General features: G+C 38.0%; 1 protein-coding gene across 3 annotated transcripts in view; it reads right to left on the bottom strand.

The window, feature by feature from the left end:
• The window catches only part of clta (clathrin, light chain A), a 72,741-nt gene that overhangs the window by 7,368 nt on the left and 49,573 nt on the right, over positions 1 to 15,800 (bottom strand). For 2 of the 3 annotated variants that reach the window (XM_051929939.1, XM_028805795.2), the window contains exon 5: positions 14,112 to 14,165. The exons of the other annotated variant lie outside the window; for it this stretch is intronic. In XM_051929939.1, coding sequence (XP_051785899.1) covers positions 14,112 to 14,165 — 54 coding nt within the window. The remainder of the gene's footprint in view (positions 1 to 14,111; positions 14,166 to 15,800) is intronic. 3 annotated transcript variants of the gene reach the window in all.

Below are 15,800 nucleotides of genomic sequence, written 5' to 3'. Positions count from 1 at the left end.
GTGATTTCTGCTGTTAAGTTTTTCGTTCAGAGGTAGGATTGCTATTTTTGGTTTTGACTTCAACTCTTGATTAACGTGTCCTCCTAGTTTTATTTTTGATCTCATGGTTTTGATCCTTGCCTGTTTCAGACCATCTCTCAATTTTCATTTATCATTTCCTGGTATTTCAGTGCTCACAATATTTCACCAGGGATTAGTTCCCATTGTTTATTCTTAAATTGAAAATGTATTGATAGTTATTTTTAGTTAATATTTTTTCTTAAATCATGTCACCACAGCATTCTTCACTTTAACGGTAATGACGTAAAAATACAACTGCAAATGAATTAATCCTTCATTCCTCTGTTGATAAAATAACTTTGTGATTTCTGTTAGTAGTAGTTACATTTTTCTCCCATGTAGGTCCTAGTGGTAGGATTGTTATTTTTGGTTTTGACTTGGACTCACGATTGATGTCTTACTCCTCGGCTCCTAGTTTTATTTTTGATCTCACAGTTTTCACCCTTGCCTGTTTCCGACCATATCTCATATTTCCTAGTATCATTTCCAGGTATTTCAGTGCTCACAATATTTCAACAGAGATCAGTTCCCATTGTTTGTTCTGAAAAGGAATATGTATTGATAGTTATTTTTTAGCCATCATCTTGTTTTCTTTAATCATGTCACAATGCCAATCAGGGTCATTCAGGGTTGTAATGTATTGAAGTACCCCCAAATTCATGATACATCATTCATTGGTGAATAAAACAACTTTGCACCTTATCTTAGCAGTATTTTGTTTTTCTCTTAAGTAGGCCCAAGTGGTAGGATTGTTATTATGGTTTTGACTTTGATTCTCAAGTAACGTCTTGCCCCCTGGTTACTGGTTTCATTTCTGCTCTAATGGTTTTCACCCTTGCCTGTTTCAGACCACATCCCATTTTTCGTTTATTATTCCCTGGCATTTCAGTGCTCAACATTTTATCAGGGATCATTTCCCATTGTTTATCTTTAAACAAAGTAAGTGCTGACATCTTGTTTTCTTTAATCATGTGGTCACGACATTCAAGGCCCTTACTTCATCAGTTATGATATATAAATATAACCACAAGTTTATCATTACTTCATTCATTGGTGGATAAAACGACTTTGCAACTTCTTTTAGTGGTAGTTTGTTTTTCTCTTAAGAAGGCCCAAGCATTAGGAAGCCATTTTGGTTTTGACTTCGTTCTGACTTCAACTATCAAGGAACATCTTGCTCCTTAGTTCCTGGTTACCAGTTTTATTTTTGATCTGACAGTTTACAACGTTGTCTGTTTCACATCTCTGTTTAAATCATTTCCTGGAATTTCAGTGTTCACAACATATCTCGGGCACTTCACTATGTCCATAGCAATGATGATGGCTATGTAAGGCAGTTGAGCAACAGTATTTTTGAAAAGGAACGACTAACGATTCTATGGTTAACCGCTTTTTCAATCTAAGTGAGAACCAGCAAACGTCATCTTTTATGAACTGTGGATGTGAGTGTTAAGCACTGTTGAATCATCAAATTCTCATATATTTTACAAACAATCCTAACATTAATAAACTGGGAAAATGTGCTATTCTTTCAAAATAAAATGATTTCATTATATATGATGTTTCTATAAATTACATGTTTCAAAATATACCTTTAGGACATAAGAAATTTACAAATGAGAGGAGACCACTCAGTCTGTTTGTCTGTTTGGCTAATAGCTAAGCTGGTTTAACATCTCATCCAGGCACTTCCTAAAGGTTGTGAAGGTTGCTGCTTCAACTTCATGTTTCAGTAGTTTGTTCCAGTTTCCCACTACTTGCTTTCTTGCTTCAGTTCTAAATTCACATTCTCTTAATTTCCACTGATGTCCTTGAGTACATGACCCACTGTTAAGTCGAAAGAATTCTGCTAAATCTATTTTATCAATGTCTTTGAGAATTTCAAAGACCTGGATTAGGTCACAACGCAGTCTTCTCTGCTTGACTATGCTAAAGTGAATGAGACTGAGAGACAGTGGAGTGAGCTATCTAGACCTGTGGAGGATGGCTCAGAGAGGTGTGAGGTTTTATTTTCCATTGGTTTATTTGAACCTCTCTCTTATTTTTGTGTATTCCTTCTTTGTGTTCTTAATATGGAATAAACACACCATTCTGTAAACACTGACTCTCGGTGTGGAGGGTCACTATAAGAACACATTTTCCTGCTAACATATGCCTAGATTACCTAAATCGCCTCAGGCTACATCCAAGAAACTACATTCTCATTTTAAAATTATGTTTTTAAGGAAATCAGGGCTGAGCAACGTCAGTCCTGGAGGGCCGTAGTGGCTTCAGGATTATGTTCCAACCCAATTGCTTCATGAGAAATCATTCATTGCTGATGAAGCGCTTATTGCTAAAGAGACATTCTTCTGCTTCATTTTAATTGTCTTGCTTGTTAAGATTTTGAACCCTGTCACGTACTTCTGAGTAGGAGGACATTGTATGGACCAAATGAAGGTAATTCCACACCAGGCCAGGGGGTGGCGGGGTGCACTAAACTTTCTCCTGTTATCTCTGCAGACCAACCACGGGAAAACCTGTCTGACTCCTCACTGAAGAAGTCACTCCTGGTTCTGGCGCCCAGGCTGATGTCACTTCCGGTTTCGGCGCCTACGATGACGCCAGAAGAAGGTCACTTCCAGTTCCCCTATGTCACTTCTGGTTTTATCAGTTAAAACCACCATCTTTCCAAACCTCAAACAGTTTATGTCTGGACTCCAACATAAACACTTCTGTCTAAACCCAAATTGCAGCCAGGGATAATATACGGGTGACTGCCCCAAACCTTTTAAAGTGTGTCGAGTCTGATCCTTTCTCAACCCTTAATTGCTTATTTTAGTCTTAAACAGCTGTATTCATTGTTTTAACTGCTCCTTATGAGCAATAAGAGACAAATGACAAAAGGAGCCAGCAGTTCTATATCTAACTTGTCTCCATGTCCACCTGTGTGTAATCATCGTGCAATATTTGATTTAAGTATTCAGAAGGAAACTGAAGAGAACGTGAAGAACTGAAAATTATTCATCTGTTTTAGGCTTCAAATCACTTGGATGATGCATGTATCATTAGAAAGCATTTTAATCCATAGATTTTTTTCCCCTAACAAGCCATGAGGTTAAAGATCTGTTATTGGTGAGGATTGGTTTCTAATTAAGCAACTGGGTTGGAACAAAAACCTGCAGCCACTGCAGCCCTTCAGGATCACAGTTGGCCACCCCTGATATTCACATATACTGGGCATGGTAATGCAACCGACCACAGAACTTTGGCGAAAGGTAAATTATTTTCTTTTTGTTGCATGTATGCTGTATTGATCCTGTACAAAATGTCATTTAGATTAATACAAGTAAGCAACACAACAAACACCATGGAAAGCAACTCTTCTCCACAATGTTGGAATATCGTTTTCTTCCTTGAAGGGAAGAATCAGGAATCAGGAAATGAGATGTTAATAATGCGAAAGATCCTGTCAGGGAAGGATGATGTAACAATCACAAACAAATCGGAGTGTAACTAGAGTCTGCATTTACATTGCAATTCGTGTGGGTGTTTTCAGAATGGTTTTCAAAAGTCTCTGTTTTCAAGGATTAAAAATTAAAAGGTAATGTGGGCGAAAAGTGAAAACAAAGACTAATGTCTGCGTTTTTAAATTAAAATATAGTAGTGTGGATGTAGCCTCATGAGGCTCAGGATTCCACTGCTGAGGAAAGAGGCCTTCTGATCTTCTCATTATGCTCCTAAGCAACCACCTCCATACACTGTCTTGTGAGTTAAATGAAAAAAAGAATACGTGTGTTGGGTCAATTCGTAAGTGACTATCCTCCCGCGTAATGGATGTACTCATGCAGAAGTAATAATAATTAGGAAAATAAGGTTAGCTAGTAAATCTGAAGAAAAAATGGGATGCTTCTAGTGTTTGTAAATTAACATGCAATAAAGGCAATGCAGGTAAACAGGACACATATTCTAAAATGAGATCTGCACTTAATATAAAGCTGGTATTTCATTTCCGTTAAAACAAATTTTTATCAAATCTTTCAGTGATTATGTGGAGAAAAACAAATAGTTTTCCAGGGTTTACTTTTAGAAATTTACAGGTAACTAAATACAAGAACTGGTTAGAAAGTGCAGTAGGCAAATAGGACACCGGTTTCTCCCCATCTGCTCATTTCAAATAAAGTTATACTGCAGCTGGTGCTGAAAAACTTGGGAAACAGCCCAGCATCCTTTATAACTTTCACACTAACATTGCCTCTGCCAAAGTTCAAAGTCACAGTTGGTAACTGCAAAGAAATGTGGAAAATAATGATATGCTGATTAACTGTGACAAATAATCCTCTGAACGTTACTGGTACACACCTACTGCCATCGTACTTCGGCCATGTAGGACTTGAGTATTTGTGTGCAATATGACAAAATAGAAAAGGTTTAGTGTGTTTATACTTTAGCAATGTTACTTGCTTGTCAATAGATGTCAGCAGCTACACCACATGCACTTCAGAACATGTCATCCACCCGAAGCTAACAAAGTTCCAATCCAGCCAGTAACTTGGATGGGATACCACCTAGGAAAAGCTTGGGCTGCTGCTGGAAGAGGTGTTGGTGAGGCCAGCAAGGAGCACTTACCCTGTTGTCTGCGTGTGGATCCCAATTTCCAAATGCAGTGATAATGTTTCTGTGGTTAATTAAAGATCCCTGAGCATCTTCCAAAAAAGATCACTATATTTCCCATCCTGGCCTCATCCATACTGGCCCCCTAATCACCTCTTGTCTCTAATTAGCTCTCTCTCAGCCCTTCACCAGCTAATAGCTAATGTGTGGTGGTAAGCATACTGGTGTAATAATGGCTGCTGTCATATCATCCAGGTGGTTCCCTTCTGTCTATGTAAAACGCTTTGCGTAACAAGAAAAGCACTATATACTGCAAATGTATTTAATAATTATTATTAACAAGCATGTGAAGCTTTGTTAATATTTTGAAGGAGACAAGTTACAAGCTTTTATTATTGAAGTTATTTTTAAAGGAGTACTGTTTTGGCATAAGATGTACACACCAGTCCACTGATAACTTTTATTATTATTGTATATAAAGTCAATACCTTTACCCAAACTAAGGTAAATTACAAGATCATGATTACCGATGAGCAAAACAATTTGCAAAAAATTGGATTCGCAGTAAAACTTGTTGTTTCACTTTGAAAAAGAGAAAAATTTGCAAAACAAATTCACTTTCAGGGAAATTCATGTTACATACACATACACACATTTATTCCATACTAGTCATTTAGCCCGTTACAATAACGGGCGCTAGAACAGTAGTGCATAAACATTAGTAGGAACAGTCTATATTAAATGGCAAGGGACTTTGACCTCATTCTTTTTGTTGGTCGTATTTTTCTTTCTTTCAGCCTTTCTTTTGTTGATCTTTACTTGCTGAGCTTGACCGTTCTTCATGGGCTGCTGCCGTGTATTGTGTGTCTTTAATTTTCTGTGACAGTAATACTGTCTTGTACGGCTCTATTCAATAAGGGCGCGTAGATAATTTAGTTCAAATGGCTCTGGAATATGTGAAGAGCAACAGGTGCAGATCTTTATTTACGCACGCCTTTATTCGCTGCGCCCAATTGAGGTCGTCCTTTTGAGGCTCGCCTTTTTGTGCGCACCCTTATTGAAGGATGCCTGTGCGCGCCCTTATTGAAGGATACCGTCTTGTACATCCGCTGGCTTGTTTGTCCGTAATATACGTCCGTAATATACCTTTAATTTTCTCTGGTGGTAATACAGGCGTGCACGTCGGTAATATGCCTTTAATTTCCTCTGACAGTAGTACTGGCTTGTATGTGGCTGTAATATGTGTCACTGTATTGTGTACCTTTAATTTCCTCTCACAGTAATACTGGTTTGTATTTCCGTAAAACGCCTCTAACTTTCTCTGACAGTAATATCGCGCATAGCACCGTGCCCCGCGCAGGCGCACTTCACCAGAAGACACCCACACACGGACTCCTGGACGCACATAGGGATTATATATATATAGATGCCTGTTATTTGGTATTTAAAGAAAGATGTCATTTGAGCCTCTACAAGTGTTCAGGTAATACAATCCCCACTTTGCCAAATGTGATGACAATCTCAGTAATCGCAATCCTAAAGATGCATCGGAGACAGAAAAGACACTTGAAGTTTCGTCGTGTTGGGAGAGTGCGTATCCTTAACAAGAAACAGGAAATACTGGTTGCTAGGAGGAAAATATACAGCTTGTCATATTTAAAAAGCACTACACTACTCTACAGTGATAAAATGAACTGATTTTACTGGCATGTGACAAATTACATGCATTTTGCAGTTGTGGAAAAACGTAAGTAAACGAGGAAGAGTGAACAAGGCTTTAGGAAGCAATGTCCTTTGTGCTTCACATTTCACAATTGTAAAATCACCTGCAAAATCAATTTAAATGTCAGTTTTCGAGAAAACTGTATGCAAATCAAAACTTCCCTGTTTCACTCATCACGATAACTTTCACAACTTTTTACAACTCGAGTTTAGGTGACTTGCATAGGGTCACAATGTGAGTCAGCAGTGGGCACTGAACCTTGTGGTTTAAAGGCCAGCCAGGGCTTTAGCTGTGTCATCCTACTACCTCCCTTTCTTGAATGCAAATCAATCAAGAAGAACGTGCAAAAATAACTAAACTAACAAACACCCACCCCAAAAGCCGGTGACAGAAGGTGGCTAAGTCAAATATTGATGCACGAGGTCTAATGACTTATCCAGGCAATGTACAGTGCCCTCCATAATGTTTAGAACAAACACATGTTTTCTTTGATTTACCCCTCTGCTCTACAGTTTAAAATTACAAATCAAACCATTGAGGCATGATTAAAGTGCATATTGCAGACTTTGCATACATTTTGGTAACACCATGTAGAAATTACCCCATTTCATGGCACCATAACGCTTGGGGCACAGCAATGGCAGGTCTATTAAAGCCATCATATTTAGGACTTTGTTGCATTTCCCTTGCATGCAATGACTGCTTGAAGTCTGTAATTCATAGATATCACCAGGTGCTGAGGATCTCCTCTGGTTATGTTCTGCCAAGCCTCTAATTCTGCAATCTTCAGCCCCCCATTTGTTTTGGGGGCTGGTTCCCTTAAGGCTTCTTTTCAGCATATGAAAGGTCTGCTCAATTGCATTTTATTTGCCATCCAAGAATTTTCCATTTTTTAGCTTTGATAAATTCCTGTGTTGCCTCAGTAGTACGTTTGGATCATTATCTTGTTGTAGAATGAAGTGCGGTCCAGTTAGTTTGAATGCATTTAATGGAACTTGAGCAGATTAGATGCTTCTGTACACTTCAGAATTCAATGTGTGACTGCCATCAGTAGTTCCAACATCAATAAAGAGAAGTGTGCCAGGACCTGTGGCAGCCATACATACCCAAGCCATAACACACCCACCACCATGTTTAATAGATGATTTGGATCTTAGGCAGTTGCTTTTGGTCTCCACACTTTTCTCTTCATCAGTCTCATGAAGGTTCATATTTGCCTCATCTCTCCACAAGACCTTATTCCAGAATTCTACAGGCTCCTTTAGGTCCCTTTTCACAAACTGTTACCTGATCTTTCTCTTTATTTGTGGCTAACTAGTGGTTTGCCTCTTGCAGCGTGGCTTCTGATAGATAGATAGATAGACAGATAGATACTTTATTAATCCCAATGGGAAATTCACATTCTCCAGCAGCAGCATACAATAAATAATATTAAATTAAAGATTGATAATAATGCAGGTGAAAAACAGACAATAACTTTGTATAATGTTAAATGTTAACGTTTACCCCCCCCCCCCGGGTGGAACTGAAGAGTCGCATAGTTTGGGGGAGGAATGATCTCCTCAATCTGTCAGTGGAGCAGGACAGTGATCTGTGTTTCTCTTCACAAAGTCTTCTACAGATGGTCATCTCTGACACATCCACATCTGCCTCCTGATGACTGTTTTTGATCTGTGTGACAGTCATGTGGGGCTTTTTCTTTATCATAGTGAGGAGTCTTCTGTCATCAGCAGTGGAGGTCTTCCTTGGCCTACCAGTGCGTTGTTTCGTCTTCATTATATTCCAGATGATTAATTTAGGTCATCCTAACGTTTTACCAATGTCTTGAATGGTTTTATTCTTGATTTTAAGCCCTCTTAATGGCTTCTTTGACTTTCATTGTCACAGCTCTTGTCCTCAAGTAGAACAATATCAGCTACAGATTCCAAAGGGTAGAAGCAAACTGAGGTATCTTATGAAGCAATGAAACCCACCTCAGTAATCACAATTATTCCTAACATTATGGGGTCCTGAAATGGGGGGATCATGTAGAAAAAGTGTTGTCATTTCTACATGTTGTGATGGAAATGTATGCAAATACCCTTAAATGAAAGACTGCAATGTTCACTTTAATCATGTCTGAATTGTTTCATTTGTAATTTTAAACTGTAGAGCAGAGGGGGGAAAACTAGGAAAAATGTGCCATTGTCCAAAAACACTATGGAGGGCTCTGCATTTTGGTTTTTGACTTTAAGGTTCCTGAAGTTCAGACAAATTACTTATCTGTTCATTTTCTTCTTCTCTCTTATGCAATAAACATACAAGTTTGAAGAGGATATGTAACTGTTATTTGTAGCCCTGCCACACTTACTATACTTTTAAAGGACCCAAACACTGTTGCAAGGCGCAGTATTCCTCTGCCTTTTTTCGTTTTCACTACCTGATTGTCTATTTTTTATGGTCCTGGGGTGATGGAAATTTCAATTCAGGTATATGAAACATAATAAATAAAAAAAAATCTTACTGTTGGTATAGAAATCTTTCATTGGAATTAATGAAAATGTTTTTAAAGATGACCCATGTGTGTACTGCTCCTGTTTGTATCCACTTTGGCCACTTGTCTTTGTCCATAATGCTACACCTGAGCTCTATCCATGTAAGGAGTCCATCCACTTGCATCACTTATTCTCCGTCTTTCTTATCCCCTATCAGGTTGTCCAGTAAGTTTTTCTATACCCATTCTTTAATTTTATTATAGCACTGTTTGAATACACTGATAAGATAATGAGTTATATATACTTGCAAGTTTTGAGGGTCACTATTTCCTATGCTCTTCCTTTATTCATGTAATCTGTTCAACTTAAATAACACAAGCAAAAAATGAGATACATTGGAAAGAGTAAGTATGTGAAAGTATGTGAACCCTGGTTTTCTGCATTAACTGGTCATAAAATGTGATCTGATCTTCATCTAAGTCACAAGTATAGACAAACACAGCATACTTACTCTAATAACATACAAACAATTATAATCTTTCCTGTCTTTATTAAACACACACCCATCAAATATTCATAGTAAGCCCTAGAATTTAAGAATGGGTCAAACCTCCTTTGGGAGCAGTAACCTCAAGTAAGCTCTTTAAAAGCTGTGAATCAGACATGCATAATATTTAGGAGGAATGTTGGACCATTATGCCTTACAGAACTTCTTCATCTGAGCCATATTCTTAGGATGCTTGGAGTGAAAGGCCCTTTTGATGTCATTCCTGCTGTGTTCAGGTCTAAGCTCTGACTGGGCCACTCCAAAAAGTGGATATTGTTTTTGTGAAGCCTTTCTGTAGTAGATTTACTTTGATGTTTAGAGTTCAATTGTCCTACTGCATCACCCAACTTTTACTGAGCTTCAGCTGGTGGACAGCCACACTGACATTATCCTGTCAGATGCCTTAATAAACTTGAGAATTAATTTTCCTCTCACTGACGGCAACTGTCCAGTCTCTAAGCTACTGTAGGTCCAAATCATGACACTCCCTCCACTGTTCTTCACCATTGGGACAATACTTTCATGTTTGTGGTTTAAAGGGTGCCATTTTTAAATCATATTGTAGGTGCTGCTACATACAATTCAACCTAAGTTTCATCAATCTATAAAACATTTTTCCAGTAGCATTGTGGAATACCAACATGGTCTATGGCAAACTTAAGGCATGCAGCGATTTCTCTATTTTGGAGAACAGTAGCTTTCTCCTTGCTGTCCTGCCATGGGCACCATGTCTGTTTAATGTGTAGTTTATAATAGACTCACAAATAGAGAGGTTAAACTGTTCCAGTGATTCCTTAAAGCCTTTATCTGTTACTTATGGGTTTTACGTCACACTACATTATGCATTTCAAAATAGCTCATCTAGGCGTCCACTTCTAAACCCAGGTAACTCAAAGGAATGCCTCCTAAGTATTTCCAGTAAAACCTGTGAGGCTATTGCTGTATTTTTCAATCAAAAAATTAATGATATTAGAAATAACATAGTATATCTCCCCAACACTGAGGATCCTCCTAAACCCCAGTACTCCGTTATAAACAAATTAAGCTCTTTCACCAGGATAGATTTACCTGATTTACATAAAATAGCTCTTGACCCAATACCAACAAATTTTTTCAAAGAAGTATCGGGTGTGCTAATTGATAATATTCATGCCATAGTAAATTCGTCATTAGATACGTAGGTCTTCCCAGACTGTCTTAAGACTGCTGTAGTTAAACCCCTACTTAAGAAAAATAATCTTGACCCCTCTGCTCTTGAAAATTTTAGACCCATCTCTAACCTGCCATTCTTAAGTAAAATTCTTGAGAAGGCAGTCATTATGCAGTTAAATGAGCACCTCAATAAACATGCTATTCTTGATAAATTTCAGTCAGGTTTTAGAACAAATCACAGCACAGAAACTGCACTCGTTAAAGTAGTAAATGACCTGCAGGTAAATGCAGACAGAGACCATTTATCTGTTCTCATCCTCCTAGATCTGAGTGCCACATTTGATACCATTGATCACAATATTCTTAGAAATCGCCTTAGTCAATGGGTGGGCCTCTCTGGCAGTGTCTTAAATTGGTTTGAATCCTACCTGGTAGAGAGAAAATTCTTTGTTAGTTGTGGTAATTACAAGTCAAAGACACATGATATCCTATATGGTGTTCCACAAGGCTCTATCCTGGGTCCGCTGCTCTTCTCAATCTACATGCTTCCGTTAGGTCAGATTATCTCAGGGCACAACGTGAGCTACCACAGCTATGCTGATGACACACAACTGTATTTATCAATAGCACCTGATGACACCGATTCTCTTGATTCACTAACACAATGTATTTCTGAATGGATAAATAGTAACTTTCCCAAGCTAAATAAAGAGAAAACTGAAACTTTAGTGATTGGCAATAATGGATACAGTGAGGCTATTAGTAATAAACTGGATACATTAGGATTAAAAGTCAAGACGGAGGTAAAAAGCTTAGGGGTAACTGTTGACTGTAATCTGAATTTTAAATCGTATATTAATCAGATCACTAGGACAGCATTTTTTCACTTAAGAAACATAGCAAAAGTTAGACCTCTTATATCATTTAAAGATGCCGAGAAATTAGTTTTCAGTCGACTAGATTACTGTAACGCACTCCTCTCAGGAATACCCAAAAAAGACATAAATTGTTTGCAACTAGTGCAGATTGCAGCTGCTAGAATCCTAACCAGGAAAAGAAAATCCGAGCACATTTCTCCAGTTTTAATGTCACTACACTGGTTACCTGTGTCATTCAGGATTGACTTTAAAATTCTGCTTATGGTTTATAAAGCCTTAAATAATCTCACCCCATCTTATATATCGGAATGTCTGACATCTTATATTCCAAATCGTAACCTCAGATCCTCAAACGAGTGTCTCCTTAAAATTCCAAGAGCAAAACTTAAAAGAAGTGGTGAGGAGGCTTTCTGCTGTTATGCACCGAAAATCTGGAATAGCCTGCCAATAGGAATTCGCCAGGCTAATACAGTGGAGCACTTCAAAAAAACTGCTGAAAACACATTATTTTAACATGGCTTTCTTATAACTTCACTTTAATTTAATCCTGATACTCTATATATCCAATTCATTATAATAACTATTCATGGTGGCTCTAAAATCTGTACTAACCCCTACTCTCTTCTGTTTCTTTTTCCGGTTTCCTTTTGGTGGTGGCGCCACCACCATCTACTCAAAGCACCGTGATGTTCCAACAGTGATGGATTAAAAGCCAGAAGTCTGCATGACCACCATCATCAAGTCCTTCCGTGAGAACCCTAAATACAAAGAGGACTATTTCATTTATGTTAGGTAGAATGCCCAGAGGGGACTGGGGGGTCTCGTGGCCTGGAACCCCAGCAGATTTTATTTTTTTCTCCAGCTGTCTGGAGTTTTTTTTTTTTTGTTGTTTTTTCTGTCCTCCCTGGCCATTGGACCTTACTCTTATTCTATGTTAACTAATGTTGACTTATTTTAATTTCTTATTTTGTCCTTTATTTTTCTTTTTTTCACTATGTAAAGCACTTTGAGCTACTTTTTTGTATGAAAATGTGCTATATAAATAAATGTTGTTGTTGTTGTTCTAAGGAAAGAAACCACAGTACTAAGTCATCTCCATTTAAACGAAATGTATGGAACTGTGGACTAACAAATATCTAAACTCTTTGAAATTACTCTGTAGCCCTTTCCAGCTTCATGCAGATCAGCAAGTCTTCATCTGAGATCTCGGTTTTGTAAAGTACACTTCACATCCGCAGATGTTTCTTCTCAATTGCAAACTCAAAATGGCTTTTTTCTTTTTTTTTTTAATAAGCTAAAGTATCTCTAAACCACACCTCCACACTCATTTCATTGGTTGGATTCCAAGTTTGCTAACTCCTGACTCTAATTAGCTTTAATTGAAACCGTCAGCCTAGGAGTTCACAGACTTTTTCCAGCCTACACCTGTGAATGTCTGAATGATGTATTTAGGATGTACAAGAACAATACAGAAATGTGTGTATTATTAGTTAAGTAAATTGTGTTTGTTCATTATTGTATCTTACATGAAGAGCACACCATATTTTAAGACAATTTATGGATAAACGAGGGATCAAATAACTTTTCCTGCTACTGTAAAGGTGTCACTTCTTCAATGACCTTGACATCACCCCAGACCTTTTCCCATGAAATGACATCTTTTGAGGGTTCAAAAGAGGTGGGAAACTGAGGGAGCAAGATCTGGACCGTAGGGTAGATGGAGAAGGACAGTCCACACAAGCTTTGCTGTTATTTCTTGTTCTTCAAATACACAACTCTACATGATGCTGTTTTGAAGACCAACTTCACATGCAATGGATTGCTTTGCAATGCTGCAAAAGCAAGCTGGAAATTTCAAATTATCCATGGCATAATTTAACAAAAAAAAAATATTCTTAAACTGCTTAAGCCAGGGGCTTAAACATATCCTCCCAGCACTGGACTCAAGGCAAGAAACCAGTGAATAACAAGGCCCAATCACAAGCAAATCCACACCTATCTTAGGTATCTGGAGATGTGGGAGGGAAAACCCAAGCAGACATGGATCAGGCATGGGATTTAAACCCAGAACACTGGATCCATAAGCCATTAGCGGTAGCCAACTGTGGACCATCCACATTGCAGATATTTCCTGTTAATTTTGACTAAATGAATGAAAAGGATTGATTTGTTTTTGGTCAATTATTATATTTCATAGTTGAGAGTTGTCCTTCTAAGCCCATCTTTGAAGGATCTGGCATAAGGCAACAATGAGTCTGGGGTGAGATAGAAAATATATTCAAACTTCCAAATCGGGCCAATGTTTAGTAATCCACTAATCGATCAATAATGTCTTTAGAATGAAGAAGTTGGAAAATGAGGAGGAAATCCATGTTAACACGAGGAGAATGTTTAAACCCTTAAGTGTTACAGCCACCTGAACCGGGGACAAGGAGACATGATGCAGCACTGCTACCCTCGGAACCTCGATGTGGGCCCAGAAATTCTACATTTCGGGATTTTCTGCCTCCTCCTTTCTCCTAATATCCAAAAAAAAAATATCAAATTCTCAACGATAACTCTAATACATAATCAATATCTAGAAACCTCAATGAAAGAATGTGAGAACTAAAAATGTGTGACTGATTAAATGAGTAAGAAAGAGATATGAAAAGCAATTAAAAGACATGAGTTTAGCAACATACACATAACCAATGAGGTCAGCGAAGGGCTGTTTGTAGAAAGCTTCATCTTGCACCCTAGACAGTAAGGTCCAGTTGGAAAGCAGTGAGCAAAAGAGAAGACAAAATGTGGTAAAAGGAAGAAAAAACTGGTTACAGGCTTTTACATTTAAAAGGAAAAAATAACATCTTTATATTTTAAAAAGAGAAATAAAGCACCTAAAATACAGAAAATGACACATTAAAGAAGGCTATTCACATTCACATATAAATAAGTGCAACAAGTAATGTTGTTAAACAAAAAAAATTACAAAGTTGTAGATACTGATACTGCACATTTCTTCATCTCCTTGATCAGTTAGTTTGAGGGAGACCTAACAAGTCAACCCTGATGATGTAATCTTAACTTAACAGCATTCTCTTGAAAGTGCTGGTTATGGTAATGTATTATGGTATTTACTTTCAGCAGAAACCATCCATCCATTTTCAGACCTACTTTAGACGCCAGAACATATTTTAGCAATACCGATGGCAAGGTGGGAACCAAACCTGGATAGAGCACCAGTCCATCGCAGAGCATTGCCATGAATGTACCCGGTAACATTTAATTTTTAGTCACCGATTAAATTACACATCACTGAGATGTGAGAAGAAAAGTACCCAGAGTAAATCCCAGGCCAACATGGACAGAATGTGCAAACTTTACACAGACTTTCAAAAAATCAGTGAAGGTCTATCTGGTGTCCAGAGCAGAAGAAGTAGGATGTTAAGTGTGTTCCTCTGTAAATGTCAAAATTAAGGTTTACCCCCAGGATACGGAATCAAAGAACTGGAAATGGGTCTGATATACAGAAATGAAGGCAAATCAGATATGTATGATCCGACTTGATCATAATATAAAAAACAGGGAAATGTCTGACTGTCAGTATAACAGGAATCAAGAGTTTACGTTACTTTAACTGAAATAATAATTTCCTTCAGGATTAATAAAGTTTTTCTGATTCTGATAATGCGTGCTCAGTAGGGCTGTGGAATCGGTACATACTATAAAACCTTTGAATCGGACTCCAAATTTTAAGGTACCACCAACTCGGACTCCTCTCTTTGTAATTAGACTGTTATATTCATTTTGCTGAATGAAAGCACACAACATACTTCATCGCCACCATTGTGAATCATCAGGCAACTTTTTAGCACCCTAACCTGTTAAAGTTCGGGTGGCTTTTAGAGAGAGAGAGAGAGGGGTTAGGAGCACATGCTGATACAGCACATTGCTGCACCAACCTCATGACAAACCAACTCAGGATCCAGATTAAGGCTCGAATGTAGCCACGCAATGGGTGACACCTCAGCACCACACTAGTCCAGATGGAATGGAACCAGTGTGAGGTTTTTTTATGGTGGATGGAGTGCAAATTCTGCCACCAACCCCCCAAGTTTTTCCGTGCAGGTTGGAAGGCCTACATGCAGGGCTGGATGCAGATTAACGTCATACCCAGGACGGAGCAATTGCAGGTTAAGGGCCTTGCTCAAGGGCCCAACAGAACAGAGTCCCTTTTGGCATTTATGGGATTCAAACCGGCTTTTGTAGATTATGTATTAAACAATAATTTCACAATAAAAAGAGGCTATATATTTTTTTTTACCAAAAGGCTAGAAGAAAAAATGTTAAATTGAATTAACATAAGTCAAATTGGAAATTTTAACATATTA

The sequence above is a fragment of the Erpetoichthys calabaricus genome, chromosome 7 (assembly GCF_900747795.2).
Source record: "Erpetoichthys calabaricus chromosome 7, fErpCal1.3, whole genome shotgun sequence".
Lineage (NCBI taxonomy): Eukaryota > Metazoa > Chordata > Cladistia > Polypteriformes > Polypteridae > Erpetoichthys > Erpetoichthys calabaricus.
Note: the sequence above shows the minus strand (reverse complement) of the source record. Positions and strands in the feature narration are given on the sequence as shown.